Below are 13,024 nucleotides of genomic sequence, written 5' to 3'. Positions count from 1 at the left end.
AAAGTGTATATTTATCATTGTTTATTTTAGTGCTTACTTACAATCTATATTAGTTTCGGTCATTTTAACATTATTAAATGGGACGCCAATGTAATTATGTTAAAAATGTGAGTTGAGCATTTTTTTTTTTTTAAATCTCAAAAAGAAGTGAGTATAAGTTTCTTAAAAGAAATTATTTGCAAATCATTTTCCTTCTGAGCAACCAAGTTTAACTTATATCAGACATTCAAATTATAAATATTTTTTAATTATTTTTTAAGTAGGTATCATAACTTTGTAAATTATCTATATAAACTATCTCATTCTCTCAAAAGCATCTTGAGAGTCATAGAAGCTTCCAACAACACACAAACACATCAAAAACAGCAGCTCTTTGCCCTTTAAACTTCAAATATACCAACAAAAGCAAACGGACAGAGTTTTGGTTATATGGGAATTCAGCTTTTTTCCAAGTTGAAGAGTTGGCTCACCGATAACCACAAACTGTTGCCATGACATAGATTTCCTGACCTCCCCTTCACTTTACTCATTTCATACTTTGTACACTGACCAATTGGCTCTAAAAAAATTCAAACCCTTATGTCTTAGTTTATTTTAGGGCTATGACTTTTGGTAAATTTGGTATCTCACTTTTCATGTGAGGTTTGTCTTTTGGATTGGACGTAATTATTCAAATTTTTTCCAAAAGTCGCATGACTTTTATGTTTGACATTAGAATAATTAAAGTCTTTTTCAATGTGGGCAAAACTTCCCTGAAAGCTCTAGGCATTCAAAACAGTGTCAGGAATATAAAATGTAAAGTGTAGACAGGGCTGGGTCCTAATTTTTTTTTGAATTTTCGAGAGAAACCCAATCCTTCATAAGAAAAATTTGATGAAAGTCCATCCTAAAAGGTGTATAAGGTATTAGATCTAAGGAAAAATCTTATTTGGTTGTAAAGATAAGTCGGAAAAGTCATTGGTGCTGAAAAAGTCACCGGAGTGACATGTGTCACATTTCAACAAATAGATTGTTTGCTGAATTTCAATAAATAAGAAAATAGCTTTGGTGAATTTTAACAGATAGGCAAGTTGGATGATTTCAAGAAATGAGATGATTTCAAGAGATAGACAAATGGGTTGATTGCAACAGATAGTTGTCCTTTTGAACAAATTGTATTATTTTAGTCCAAAGAGATTAGAGATTGGGCATAACGACTCAAAAGATTCAAAAATAAACCTATTGCCTGAGTACCTTATATATAATTGTGTCATTGTACATATCCAAAACTTTGCATTTGTTATAAAAAAAAAAAAATTTAAAAAAGAAAAAGATAAAAATGTGAGCGAAATGATGAGTTCTTACTATTTCCTTTATTTGATATACAAATTTTGCTTGCATATATAATTACTAAAAGATACTTACATAGATTAAGGTATGAATAAAAGTTGGACAGTGTATAACGTTATACTTGCAGATGTGTTTTAGAGCAATCCAAATACCTAAAAATTCTCTTATGTGATTTTAGGAATTTTCATTCATTTTATAAGATAATGTTATTCTTGTCGTATTGTTTTTGATGTAGTTATCATGGATCCTTTTGGATGTACCAAATTTGAGCGCAAGCTTGAAGATGACGAAGTTTGTGGGAATAAAGAAGAATTAGGTTCCCATGCAAATGACCCTATTCAAAGTTTAACCAAGAATGATGTTCTTGAAATGCAATTCAATTCAGAAGAGGATGCCAATGATTTCTATAATCAATATGCTAAAGTTGTGGGATTTAGCATTAGGAAAGACACGCGAACAATGCAGGCAACAAAGGTTCTTAGCAGAAAATGGGTATGCTCAAGGCAAGGCCAAAGAGCAAAGCAACACTTGGCCCGTATTGATCGAAAAAGAGCTGCCAGGGCATTGACTAGAGTTGGTTGTGATGCTCATTTCCGCATAAGGTACAATCTGGATGTAGGCAAATACATTGTCACTCACTTTAACATGGAACATAACCATCCATTGGCAACATCACCATGTGTGCCATTTCTTCGGTCGCATAGGTTTGTAAAGATCCCCGACAAAGCTCAAGTAAAGACTTTGCATATAGCGATCCCGGGTTTACCCTTGTTGTACAGTGATCCGGACATGTGTCCGTGGATGTTGGATGTTGTTTATTATCTTGTTTGCATCCTTTTTACTTTGTATATTGAGTATGGGATGTGTTGGGCAGGTTTGTTACAGGTTGGTTGTGTTTGGGAGCCTAGTGTTGCTGCCCAGATTTTTGGTCCTTCGCTCGAGCGAGGAGTCTGTCGCTCGAGCGAGAGTAGTGTTGCCCCGGTTCTGGACCTGAGAGTTGTAGTTTCTGGCTCGAGCGAGATTTTCGTGGCTCGAGCGGTCTGGGTTTTTCTTCGCTCGATCGAGAACTTCTTGGCTCGAGCGAGAGTTTTCTGTGTCTGGTCGCTCGAGCGACCAATCCTTCGCTCGAGCGAGGGTGTTTTATATCAGCGGACAGCAGCGTCTAAAACATCACTTTTTCAGTCCTTTTCTTTGATTAAACCCTAAATCCGACACCCTCTCTCTCTAAACTTGCACTCTCTCTAAGGTTTGATCTCCCTAAGGTGTAAATCTAGCCTAGGGCCTTTGTTAAAAAGATAGAGGGCGTTGAGAGCTTCGATTTAATCTGAAAAAGTTTGGATTTGGAGCAAGTTGATCTTGGAGTCTTCATCTCCTTTTGGGCTAAAACTTCGAGGTAGGGATATCCTACTCCTCTCTATGGGTTTTGTCTTTAATTTTTGGTATTTTGAGATGTTGGGCTTGGTTTGGTAATTTTGTGAAAGTTTGGGGCTTTTGTGTAATTTTACAAAAGTTGGGGTTTTATTCATAATAAACCTAGATGCATGTTTGGCATAGAAAAATAGAATGATTGTTAAATCATTGATGAAAATGGGACCTAAGGGTTGAAATGGTAATTATGGAAAATGGCCTAATTACATTGTTTAATTAATTGGGATAATTAATTGATGAGAAATGAGGAAATGAAATGTTGATTGAATATCCATTTGTGCATTTATTTTCTGTTTTAGAAATAACTGCTTGGGGCTATCGGTGGAGGATAGTCGTGATTGTTGTAGACAATGTATGTTGATTAGGCAAACTGAAACTAATCAATGGAATGTGTTATGGAACTTGACAGTTACTAGAATACATTAATTGTTTGTATTGTGTGATTGTATATAGAACCAATGTGTTTATATACGTTATGTGTAGAGGAGGAGATAGGGGATGTACTCCGCGGTTTAGGGGAAGATAGGGGATGTACCTCTAAACCGGATAGGTATTTGGAGGAGATAGGGGATGTACTCCGTAGACAGAGCTCATATGCTTGTCTAGAGAAGTGAAGATAGAGCTCATATGCTTATCTTTGTGAAGTGAAGTGTGGATACAGCTTGTATGCTTATCTGTGGATATTGTTGATATACATATCTGTTGTAGAGTGTGGATACAGCTTGTATGCTTATCTGTGGATATTGTTGATATACATATCTGTTGAGAATGTGGATATAGCTTTTATGCTTATCTGAATGTGAGATATAGTTTTTATACATATCTGTGGAAATGATGATAGAGCTAGCATGCTTATCTGTTGAAAAAGGGAAAATGAAAAGTAATTGGGACTTGTAAGTCGTTGACATAAATATGTAATTTATGTGATTGTATCAGTGTTGACCAACTATCAATTGCTAATGTTTTAGTCATTGTCCATGGTTGGTTTAGTGTATTTCTACTGGGCTGTGGCTCACCCTATATGGGAATATCATTTTCAGGTACAGGAAGCATGCCACCTCCAAGGACATAGCTGGGAGGCTAGTGGCGGGCATAGTTTTGTCGTTTTACTTTTGATGTATTACATGTAATTTCAAGCCAAGGGCTTAATGTGTAAACGAGTTAGAACTCTTTGTTGTAACCAAGTGTTAACTTGGAAAGCTGTAAGCCCGTAGGGCATTTTGTTATGAGGTTAACATGTAATACTTGTGTCTTGGAATTCTAATGAATGAAAGGAATGCGGTTAGTTTATATGTAAATGCATGTCTTATCTGATGGGTTTAATGTTATTAATCAGCAGGGCGTTACAACTTGGTATCAGAGCGTACCGGGTTCGAATACTTTGGGTACGTGGGAAGTGATTAGGATCACAATGGGTTTGTCTCGCTTGATAGAGACTTAGATGTAGTACCATATGCTATGTGCTTGCTTGATAACATGCTTATGTGACTATGTGGGTATGGGATTTAATTTCTAGGATGTTGATTGGATCCTTGAGTTTCTGGGAGTCTTGTTGGAAAGGCACTTGATCAATGCTATTTCTAACCGGAACTCTAGTAACGCCTCGGGACTATCATTATCCGGAAATGAAGTTCGTAAGTGCTTATGTGTTTATGTGCTTATGTGGAGTGAATTACAGTTGTCCAGGCATTAGGACGTGAGTGTTTAGTTTTGGCACATTTATGAATGTGCTAACGTTCTGTGTTGCCTTTATTAGGATGTCAGGACGAGGAAGAGGTGCTAGGCGTGGTAGACCTGCGAGGCAGGAAGTACCGTTACAGGGTGAGATCCCGGCAGTGCAGGAGGGAGTTGGGCAGGCCAATGTGGTTGAGCCAGTGGGTCAGCAGGCTATGGGTGCCTTGGCCAGAGAGATAGCGGGAGCTTTGGGTATTCTTAGAGCTGGGAATCAGGCAGCTGAGACAGGGCCTTCCTTCTTGAAGAGGGAGTTCTTCCGGTGTAATCCGGACGAGTTTATCGGGGATCCTAAAGAGCCGCTTAAGGCAGATGAATGGCTCGAACAGACAACGAAGACGTTTGAGATGCTTGGCATCGAGGACGGAGCACTGAAAGTGACCTTGGCATCCTTCCAATTGAAGGGAGATGCAGGTCAATGGTGGAAATACGAGAAAGCTCGTGTTGGTGGTACTTGGGAGGCGTTTATAAATGCTTTTCAGGAGAGGTTTTTATCAGCAGCAGCTAGGGAGAAGCTGAGGGATCAGTTTAGTCGGCTTAATCAGCAGGGCTTGTCAGTGGCCGAGTTTGAGGCTACTTTTACCAGTCTGTCTAGGTTTGCACCTGAACTGGTGGCGTCTGAGGAACGCCGTTGCTATGAGTTTGAGCGGAAGTTGAGGCGGGGCCTCAAGTTGAGAATTGGTGGGTCTTATATTCGAGAGTATAGACACCTAGTGGATGCTGCAGCTCATATGGAGCTTATGATGCAGGAGGAGGATGAGGGTCAGAGAGGCTCCAAGAGGAGCCAGGATAGTCAGAGTGATGGCAGGAGACAGAAGGGTAATAACCCTCAGCAGTCTCAGGGTGCAGTCTCTAGATCGACCTTTCCAGTGCCGAGTGTAGGCTCGGGGAGAGGCAGTCAGGGGGAATTCACTTGTTACAAGTGTGGCCAGATGGGTCACAAGGTTTCAGTTTGCCCGCAGAAGGGTGGGGGTCAGAAAGCTGCTTCTTCTTCAGCTAGACCGCAGAGTCAGAGTTTGGGCAGGGGGCAGCTCTTGACTTGTTATCAGTGTGGACAATCTGGGCACATGAAGAGGTTTTGCCCACAGTTGAGTGCCACTTCGGGAGCGTCTGGTTCTAGGCAGACGCAGGGTTTCCAGCCAGCTCAGTCTGTGCAGGCCTCGAGGGCCAATCCGGGAGCTTCGTCATCCCAGTCTGTGCAGCAGTCTTTTGCTCCGAGAGGTGAGCAGGTAGACCAGGGGCCTACGGGGCGCGTGTATGCTGTTACCGCGCAGGATTTAGTACCAGCTCCATCAGTAGTGAGAGGTACTTTTTTATTTTGCAACTCGGTTGCTAATGTGTTGATAGACACGGGTGCATCTCATTCTTTTGTATCTGCTGCATTTGCATCTGTTTTGGAATTGGAGTTAGCACAGTTAGCATCTCCTATTTGTGTGGTATCGCCTTTGGGTGGTGAGTTGATCCTGAAACAGGGTGTTAGAGGATGTGATATAGAGGTCGCCGATTATAGGCTTCCTTTTCCGTTTGTTGTCATGCCCATGAAGGGTTTTGATGTTATTTTGGGTATGGACTGGTTATCGTCATACCGGGCTGTTATTGATTGCTACCGCCAGAGGGTTACATTGTGTACCTTGAGCGGGGAGTGGTTCCATTTCTTGGGAGACCGGGTTGGTAGTGTTTTGCCACCGGGGTATGATTCGCGAGGGCGAAGTGAGCTTAGTAGTCTACTTGCCAGCTTTGAGAGTGGTGAGAGTGGTGAGACCCAGGTTGTGTTACCGAGGGTGGTTTGTGAGTATTCGGATGTTTTTCCCGAAGATCTTGTTAGTTTGCCACCTCACCGAGAGATAGAGTTCTCTATTGATTTAGTGCCTGGTACGGCGCCGATTTCTATGGCACCTTACCGTTTTGCTCCAGCAGAGTTGGTTGAGTTGAAAGTTCAGCTCCAGGAATTGCTCGATAAGGGCTTTGTTCGCCCTAGTGTTTCACCGTGGGGAGCACCGGCCCTCTTTGTTAAAAAGAAAGATGGTGCCTTGAGATTGTGTATTGACTACCGGAAGTTGAATCGGGCTACGGTTAAGAATAAGTATCCTATGCCCCGTATAGATGATTTGTTTGACCAGTTGAAGGGTTCCCATTGTTTCTCTAAGATAGACTTGAGATCGGGTTACCATCAGTTGAGGGTCAGGGAGGAAGATATTCCTAAGACGGCATTCCGTACGCGGTATGGCCATTACGAGTTTCTGGTGATGCCATTTGGGCTTACCAATGCACCGGCAGTCTTTATGGACTTGATGAACCGGATTTTCCGGGAGTTCTTAGACCGATTTGTGGTTGTTTTCGTGGACGATATCCTTATCTATTCGTCTTCTGAGAAGGAGCACGAGGCACACTTGAGAGTAGTGCTTGAGTTGCTTAGAGCTCATAGGCTGTATGCCAAGTTCGGGAAGTGTGAATTCTGGCTGAGGGAAGTCAAATTCTTAGGCCACGTGGTATCCGGGGAAGGGGTGTCTGTTGATACGTCCAAAGTTGAGGCAGTGCAAGGTTGGGCACAGCCTAAGAGTGTGTTTGAGATCCGCAGTTTTCTGGGATTAGCTGGGTATTATCGTCGGTTTGTGAAAGATTTCTCCAGGATAGCGTCACCGTTGACTAGACTGACTCGGAAGGGAGTCAAGTTTGTGTGGAGTGAGACTTGTGAAAAGTCGTTTCAAGAACTGAAAGTTAGATTGACCACCGCTCCGGTGTTGATTATTCCGGAGAGAGGGTTGGGTTATGCGGTTTATTGTGATGCCTCACGAGAGGGTATGGGTTGTGTGTTGATGCAAGAGGGGAAAGTGGTAGCTTATGGCTCACGTCAGTTGAAAATACACGAGAAGAATTACCCCACACACGACCTAGAGTTAGCAGCTGTGATCTTTGCCTTGAAAATCTGGAGGCACTACCTTTATGGTGAGAGGTTCGAGGTATTCTCGGATCATAAGAGTTTGAAGTATCTGTTTACACAGAGAGACTTGAATCTGAGGCAGAGGAGATGGATGGAGTTCATCGAGGATTATGATTTTGAGTTGCATTATCATCCGGGAAAGGCCAATGTTGTGGCCGATGCCCTTAGTAGGAAAACCATTAGTGATGTAGCTTGTATAGCCATCCGGGAATGGGAGATGTTGGGAGCACTTGGCGAGTTTGATTTGCTACTGGGCGAATCTGTTGAGGCTGCGGCCTTGTTTTCTGTTGTTGCGCAGCCTACACTTGTGATTAGAGTGTTAGAGGCACAGAGAGGTGACCTTGAGGTAGAATCCCTCCGAGAGAAGATCTCCAGTGGGAAAGTTGAGAAGGGTTTGACGGTGTATCCCGACCTGAGTGTGAGATACCGAAACCGTTTGTTTGTACCGGAGTCTTGCCGAGAGGAAGTACTCCGAGAGTTTCACCATTCGCGCCTTGCGGTGCATCCGGGAGGTACTAAGATGTATCAGGATTTGGGTCGCCAGTTTTGGTGGCGGGGTATGAAGAGAGGTGTGGCTGTTTTCGTATCGAAGTGCCTTACTTGCCAGCAAGTGAAGGCCGAGCATCAGAGGCCAGCGGGTTTGTTGCAACCCTTGCCTATTGCCGAGTGGAAGTGGGAGCATGTCACTATGGACTTCGTTGTAGGTCTTCCGAGGACTCAACGGGGTAGTGATGCTATTTGGGTGGTTGTAGACCGGTTGACTAAGTCGGCGCACTTTATTCCTATGCGCGTGAGAGATTCGGTGGATCATCTTGCCGACTTGTATATTCGGGACGTAGTGAGATTGCACGGGGTCCCAGTGACGATTGTCTCAGATAGAGATCCTCGTTTTACTGCTAGGTTGTGGCAGAGTTTGCAGAGTGCACTGGGCACTAAGTTGACCTTTAGTACGGCTTATCATCCTCAGACTGACGGGCAGTCCGAGCGTACTATTCAGATCCTCGAGGATATGCTTCGGGGTTGTGTCCTGGACTTCAGTGGGACGTGGGAGAGGCACTTGCCATTGGTAGAGTTTGCCTACAACAATAGTTTTCAGTCTAGCATCGGTATGGCACCGTTTGAGGCCTTGTATGGCCGACCGTGTAGGTCTCCAGTTTGTTGGGCCGAGGTGGGTGATGCACCTTTGTTGGGTCCGGAGTTGGTTAGGGAGACGACAGAGAAAGTTGAGCTTATCCGTAGGAGGCTTGTTACAGCCCAGAGTCGACAAAAGAGTTATGCCGACCGTAGGAGGAGGCCTTTGGCGTTTCAGGTAGGTGATCATGTCTTTCTGAAGATATCACCTAGGCGAGGCTTGATGAGGTTTGGGAAGAGTGGAAAGTTATCCCCTCGGTTTATTGGTCCTTTTGAGATCCTTGAGAGGATAGGTGAGGTTGCTTATCGGTTAGCCTTACCGCCGCAGTTGTCCGGAGTACATGACGTGTTTCATGTGAGTATGCTTCGGAAGTATGAGCCAGATCCATCACATGTGTTGGATTGGACTGATTTAGAGGTAGATGAGGATGCCTCGTATGAGGAGAGACCGGTTCGGGTCTTGGATAGGCGGGATCAGGTCCTGCGTGGCAAGACCATTCCTTTGGTGAAAGTCTTGTGGAAACATCACGGAGTGGAGGAAGCCACTTGGGAACGTGAGTTGGAAGTCCGAGAGAAATATCCGGACTTGTTTATTGATATGTAATTTTGTATTTAAATTTTACATTTTGTTGAACTTAAGAGCTTTTATATATGTCTTAAGTTGTGAAACATTGAAAATGTTTTAGTTATTGGAAGTATGTTTTGGAACTTGCCTCATATGGAAGTTGAATGTAACATTATAGGTGTTAAGTATATTGTTGACATTGGAAAGTTAGTGCATAATGTTGATGCATGTTGATAATACATATGTTGTTTACATATTGTGATATGTCTCTTGTTAAAGGGATGGGATGACCGGTAATGGGTCGAATTGTTGAATGTTAAATTGTAACATTGTTTAAAATGGAGGAAAACCTGTTTTTTTTGAAAACTTGTGCTTAATTTCGGGGGCGAAATTCTTTAAGGGGGGGAGGTTATAGCGATCCCGGGTTTACCCTTGTTGTACAGTGATCCGGACATGTGTCCGTGGATGTTGGATGTTGTTTATTATCTTGTTTGCATCCTTTTTACTTTGTATATTGAGTATGGGATGTGTTGGGCAGGTTTGTTACAGGTTGGTTGTGTTTGGGAGCCTAGTGTTGCTGCCCAGATTTTTGGTCCTTCGCTCGAGCGAGGAGTCTGTCGCTCGAGCGAGAGTAGTGTTGCCCCGGTTTTGGACCTGAGAGTTGTAGTTTCTGGCTCGAGCGAGATTTTCGTGGCTCGAGCGGTCTGGGTTTTTCTTCGCTCGATCGAGAACTTCTTGGCTCGAGCGAGAGTTTTCTGTGTCTGGTCGCTCGAGCGACCAATCCTTCGCTCGAGCGAGGGTGTTTTATATCAGCGGACAGCAGCGTCTAAAACATCACTTTTTCAGTCCTTTTCTTTGATTAAACCCTAAATCCGACACCCTCTCTCTCTAAACTTGCACTCTCTCTAAGGTTTGATCTCCCTAAGGTGTAAATCTAGCCTAGGGCCTTTGTTAAAAAGATAGAGGGCGTTGAGAGCTTCGATTTAATCTGAAAAAGTTTGGATTTGGAGCAAGTTGATCTTGGAGTCTTCATCTCCTTTTGGGCTAAAACTTCGAGGTAGGGATATCCTACTCCTCTCTATGGGTTTTGTCTTTAATTTTTGGTATTTTGAGATGTTGGGCTTGGTTTGGTAATTTTGTGAAAGTTTGGGGCTTTTGTGTAATTTTACAAAAGTTGGGGTTTTATTCATAATAAACCTAGATGCATGTTTGGCATAGAAAAATAGAATGATTGTTAAATCATTGATGAAAATGGGACCTAAGGGTTGAAATGGTAATTATGGAAAATGGCCTAATTACATTGTTTAATTAATTGGGATAATTAATTGATGAGAAATGAGGAAATGAAATGTTGATTGAATATCCATTTGTGCATTTATTTTATGTTTTAGAAATAACTGCTTGGGGCTATCGGTGGAGGATAGTCGTGATTGTTGTAGACAATGTATGTTGATTAGGCAAATTGAAACTAATCAATGGAATGTGTTATGGAACTTGACAGTTACTAGAATACATTAATTGTTTGTATTGTGTGATTGTATATAGAACCAATGTGTTTATATACGTTATGTGTAGAGGAGGAGATAGGGGATGTACTCCGCGGTTTAGGGGAAGATAGGGGATGTACCTCTAAACCGGATAGGTATTTGGAGGAGATAGGGGATGTACTCCGTAGACAGAGCTCATATGCTTGTCTAGAGAAGTGAAGATAGAGCTCATATGCTTATCTTTGTGAAGTGAAGTGTGGATACAGCTTGTATGCTTATCTGTGGATATTGTTGATATACATATCTGTTGTAGAGTGTGGATACAGCTTGTATGCTTATCTGTGGATATTGTTGATATACATATCTGTTGAGAATGTGGATATAGCTTTTATGCTTATCTGAATGTGAGATATAGTTTTTATACATATCTGTGGAAATGATGATAGAGCTAGCATGCTTATCTGTTGAAAAAGGGAAAATGAAAAGTAATTGGGACTTGTAAGTCGTTGACATAAATATGTAATTTATGTGATTGTATCAGTGTTGACCAACTATCAATTGCTAATGTTTTAGTCATTGTCCATGGTTGGTTTAGTGTATTTCTACTGGGCTGTGGCTCACCCTATATGGGAATATCATTTTCAGGTACAGGAAGCATGCCACCTCCAAGGACATAGCTGGGAGGCTAGTGGCGGGCATAGTTTTGTCGTTTTACTTTTGATGTATTACATGTAATTTCAAGCCAAGGGCTTAATGTGTAAACGAGTTAGAACTCTTTGTTGTAACCAAGTGTTAACTTGGAAAGCTGTAAGCCCGTAGGGCATTTTGTTATGAGGTTAACATGTAATACTTGTGTCTTGGAATTCTAATGAATGAAAGGAATGCGGTTAGTTTATATGTAAATGCATGTCTTATCTGATGGGTTTAATGTTATTAATCAGCAGGGCGTTACATTGCACGATGTTGGTGTCAAGACAAGCCAGATAATGGATTTGTTGGTGCAACAATCTGGGTCTTTCGCGAACGTGGGCTTTATTCACAAGGATTTGCACAATTATATTCAAGCCGAGCGCAAAGTAGAAATGAAGGATGGCGATGCGGAGTGTGCTTTGGCTTACTTGTGTGCAAAAGCTGATGCTGACCCTTACTTCTTTTACAAGTATGACAAGGATCAAGAGAATCGGCTTGACAAATTGTTTTGGGCAGATTCAAGGTCTCGCCTAGACTATGCTGCATTTGGTGACGTGTTGGTCTTCGATACAACTTATAAAACGAATGCATATAACAAACCTTTTGTTATTTTCGCCGGGGTCAATAACCATTTTGAAACCACCATATTTGCATGCAGCTTGCTTGTTGATGAGACAATTGCAACATACACATGGGTTTTGCAGAAGTTGTTAGAGGCCATGGATAACAAACGACCGGTGTCAGTGTTGACAGATGGGGATATGGCCATGCGTGAGGCAATACAAAAAGTCTTCCCGAGTGCCAAGCATCGTCTATGTAATTGGCATATGCACAGAAATGCCAAGCGAAATGTTCGAGTTGATGGATTCGAGGGACATTTCAAGCATCTCATGGATCTTGATGCGAATGAGGTTGTATTTGAGGAAGCTTGGAGTAAGATGGTTAGAAAATATGGCCTTCAAAATAACAAGTGGGTATCAGACACCTACAACAACAAAGGCATGTGGGCTCAGTCATATTTGCGTGGTCATTTTTTTGCTGGAATAAAGAGCAGTCAGCGTTGTGAGGGTATGCATACTTTTTTCAATGAGCGCCTCAAACGAAAACTGAAACTATTCGAATTTGTTAGATGTTTTGACATGGCCCTTTATCGGTTACGGAACAAAGAAGCGGATGCCGAGGCAAAAACTGACAACAGTGATCCTTGTCTTACTACAACACTTCAGCCTCTAGAGAAACATGCAGCAACCGTCTTTACCAGATGTTTGTTCTTAATGTTCCGTAATGAAATAATTGAGGAAGCATTGTTGATTTTTGATGGAAGGAAAGAGGAGTTCGATCATCGCATATACAAATTTTCAAAGTACACTGAATTTGGTTCCACATGGGAATTGTCATACCATCCCGCAACTAGCATAATGAAATGTAGTTGCAAAAAGTTTGAGTTCTTTGGACTTCCTTGCAGCCATATGATTTCTGTGATGAAATGTGAACACATGACTGAAATTCCCCCAGGTTGTGTGATGCATCGTTGGACAAAGCAAGCAAGAAAGGTTGGTAAACAACATTGCCAAGCCCAATTCTCTAGCACTCTCACACAGGAGACACGCTTTGGGGTTCTTTGCTCCTTTTTTATTGAAATGTGTTACTATGCCTCACAAACATTTGAAGGATTTGAAGAGGCTAGGAATGCATTTTTCACTATGACATGTCGGATGAAGC

The 13,024-nt window shown here is 42.1% G+C and overlaps 1 protein-coding gene across 1 annotated transcript; it reads left to right on the top strand.

The window, feature by feature from the left end:
* Positions 1-1,569: 1,569 nt before the first annotated feature.
* LOC145798305 (protein FAR1-RELATED SEQUENCE 5-like) lies at positions 1,570-12,863 on the top strand. Its single transcript, XM_082885816.1, has 3 exons — positions 1,570-2,061; positions 11,557-12,665; positions 12,818-12,863. Exons 1-3 carry the CDS (start codon positions 1,570-1,572, stop codon positions 12,861-12,863), a joined length of 1,647 nt encoding a protein of 548 aa, XP_082741942.1.
* Positions 12,864-13,024: the final 161 nt, after the last annotated feature.

Source organism: Camellia sinensis, chromosome 8, assembly GCF_055761805.1.
Source record: "Camellia sinensis isolate YWXY chromosome 8, ASM5576180v1, whole genome shotgun sequence".
Lineage (NCBI taxonomy): Eukaryota > Viridiplantae > Streptophyta > Magnoliopsida > Ericales > Theaceae > Camellia > Camellia sinensis.
This window is presented reverse-complemented; position numbering and strand designations above follow the sequence as displayed.

Excerpts from the sequence above, each read along its gene's own strand:
- LOC145798305 (XM_082885816.1), top strand. The coding sequence starts at position 1,570 with ATGGATCCTTTTGGATGTACCAAATTTGAGCGCAAGCTTGAAGATGAC. Across the intron at positions 2,062-11,556 it reads AGATCCCCGACAAAGCTCAA|GGCGTTACATTGCACGATGT; the intron begins GTAAAGACTTTG and ends ATTAATCAGCAG. Across the intron at positions 12,666-12,817 it reads CGCATATACAAATTTTCAAA|GTTGTGTGATGCATCGTTGG; the intron begins GTACACTGAATT and ends AAATTCCCCCAG.